The 1,462-nt window shown below is 40.1% G+C and overlaps 1 protein-coding gene across 1 annotated transcript in view; it reads left to right on the top strand.

Moving 5' to 3' along the window:
* The window catches only part of LOC111672972 (perforin-1-like), an 8,866-nt gene that overhangs the window by 1,587 nt on the left and 5,817 nt on the right, over positions 1-1,462 (top strand). The window contains exons 2-3 of the mRNA XM_023430568.2: positions 370-669; positions 797-876. Coding sequence (XP_023286336.2) covers positions 400-669; positions 797-876 — 350 coding nt within the window. The 5' untranslated portion in view covers positions 370-399. The remainder of the gene's footprint in view (positions 1-369; positions 670-796; positions 877-1,462) is intronic.

Below are 1,462 nucleotides of genomic sequence, written 5' to 3'. Positions count from 1 at the left end.
AAAGAAAAAGCATGCACATGAGAAACATGTGAAAAACATAAATGTAAAATAAAATTTTTCTCATAAATTTACAACTTCAATGTCAGAGTTTTTTTACCCCCCGTTTTGTAATGTTTTTCTTTTGTTTTTTAACCTACTATGGCCTTAATCACCAGCATTAATAAGTGGAAAATCCAATCTCATTGTGGTGAGCGGACCGTTTAAGAACGATAACCAAACCATTTATAAACAATGAAATATTAGAAAAATAGCTTGTTTTCAGCAAAATAGTTGAGTGTAAAATCACAATTAGTGTTTGCCCCACATTTGTTGAACCCGTACACCACAGCTGAAATGATTCTGTTTTTTGTATCTTCTCTTGTCTGTCAGAAATATTTCAGCATCTCTTTGACCCCAGCCATGCTCTCCTTTTCACCTGCACTCCCTCCCTTCCTGAGTCTCCTCCTCTTACTGTCACACCACTCACCTGTTCGCTCCTGTCGAACTGGGAGCGGCAGGAAATGTGAGTCCGCTCCCTTCGTGCCGGGCTACGACCTGGCGGGGGAGGGCTTCGATGTGGTCAGCCTGCAGCGAAAAGGAGCCTACATGGTCGATGTGAGGACCTACCTCACCCCAAGAGGCACCTGTACTCTCTGTCGCAACCCTCTGCAAGGCAACATGCTGCAGAAAGTACATTTAAATCAGCAAAGCACAATCACAGGCTTTTCCAGTGGCTATGTTCTGCAGCAGCTTGCAGACATTTGCTCACAAACTGCTGATGTACTTCTAAGTGAATTGTTCTCGCCTTCATTCACAGCTGCCAGTGTCTGCAGTGGATTGGCACGCGTTCAGCCGATGCGATGTTAAAATTGAGCAAAGTGAACACAACACCGTCAGGTATGTGATATCCATAATGCCATGTAACACATTTTTAATTATTATTCTAGTGCCCCCATAAATATCTCTAAACATGTGCTGCACTCTTAAATAGACAGGAACCCATCTCATTCATATATATCATTTTTTGTAATAGTTTCTTTTCAGAAGCAACCGGGGCTCGCATCACAACAACACAAAAACGAACCACCACACACACCTTGGCACCGACTGATGACGTAAAGTGTCGCAAAAAATGTGATATACTGAAATCGAGCAAAACAATAATCAAAATATTAAATATATTCTGGACAAAATGGAATTAAAATATATTTTTCCTGCACATGCGTTATCTATTATGTCTACGGCGCAACACATGCGTGTTACCCATCAGAGTATGCTAAACTTCTTGTCTTCCACATCAGTTACTTGGGGTCCCAATTATTAATTAAGCCACACCTGCCTTTTTTTTTTTATTGTTTATTTTATGTGTATTGCATGAAAAAAAAATTTGCCTGTTAATTGACACTTCAGCATCTGAATCGGACTCCCTTGAAAACACTTGTCTATTTACAAAATATTCCAGATTCACACTTTTTGTCTTAAG

This window comes from Seriola lalandi, unplaced genomic scaffold, assembly GCF_002814215.2.
Source record: "Seriola lalandi dorsalis isolate HSWRI2012SDOR001 ecotype SW California unplaced genomic scaffold, Sedor1 jcf7180002054907, whole genome shotgun sequence".
NCBI classification, from domain to species: Eukaryota; Metazoa; Chordata; class Actinopteri; order Carangiformes; family Carangidae; genus Seriola; species Seriola lalandi.
Note: the sequence above shows the minus strand (reverse complement) of the source record. Positions and strands in the feature narration are given on the sequence as shown.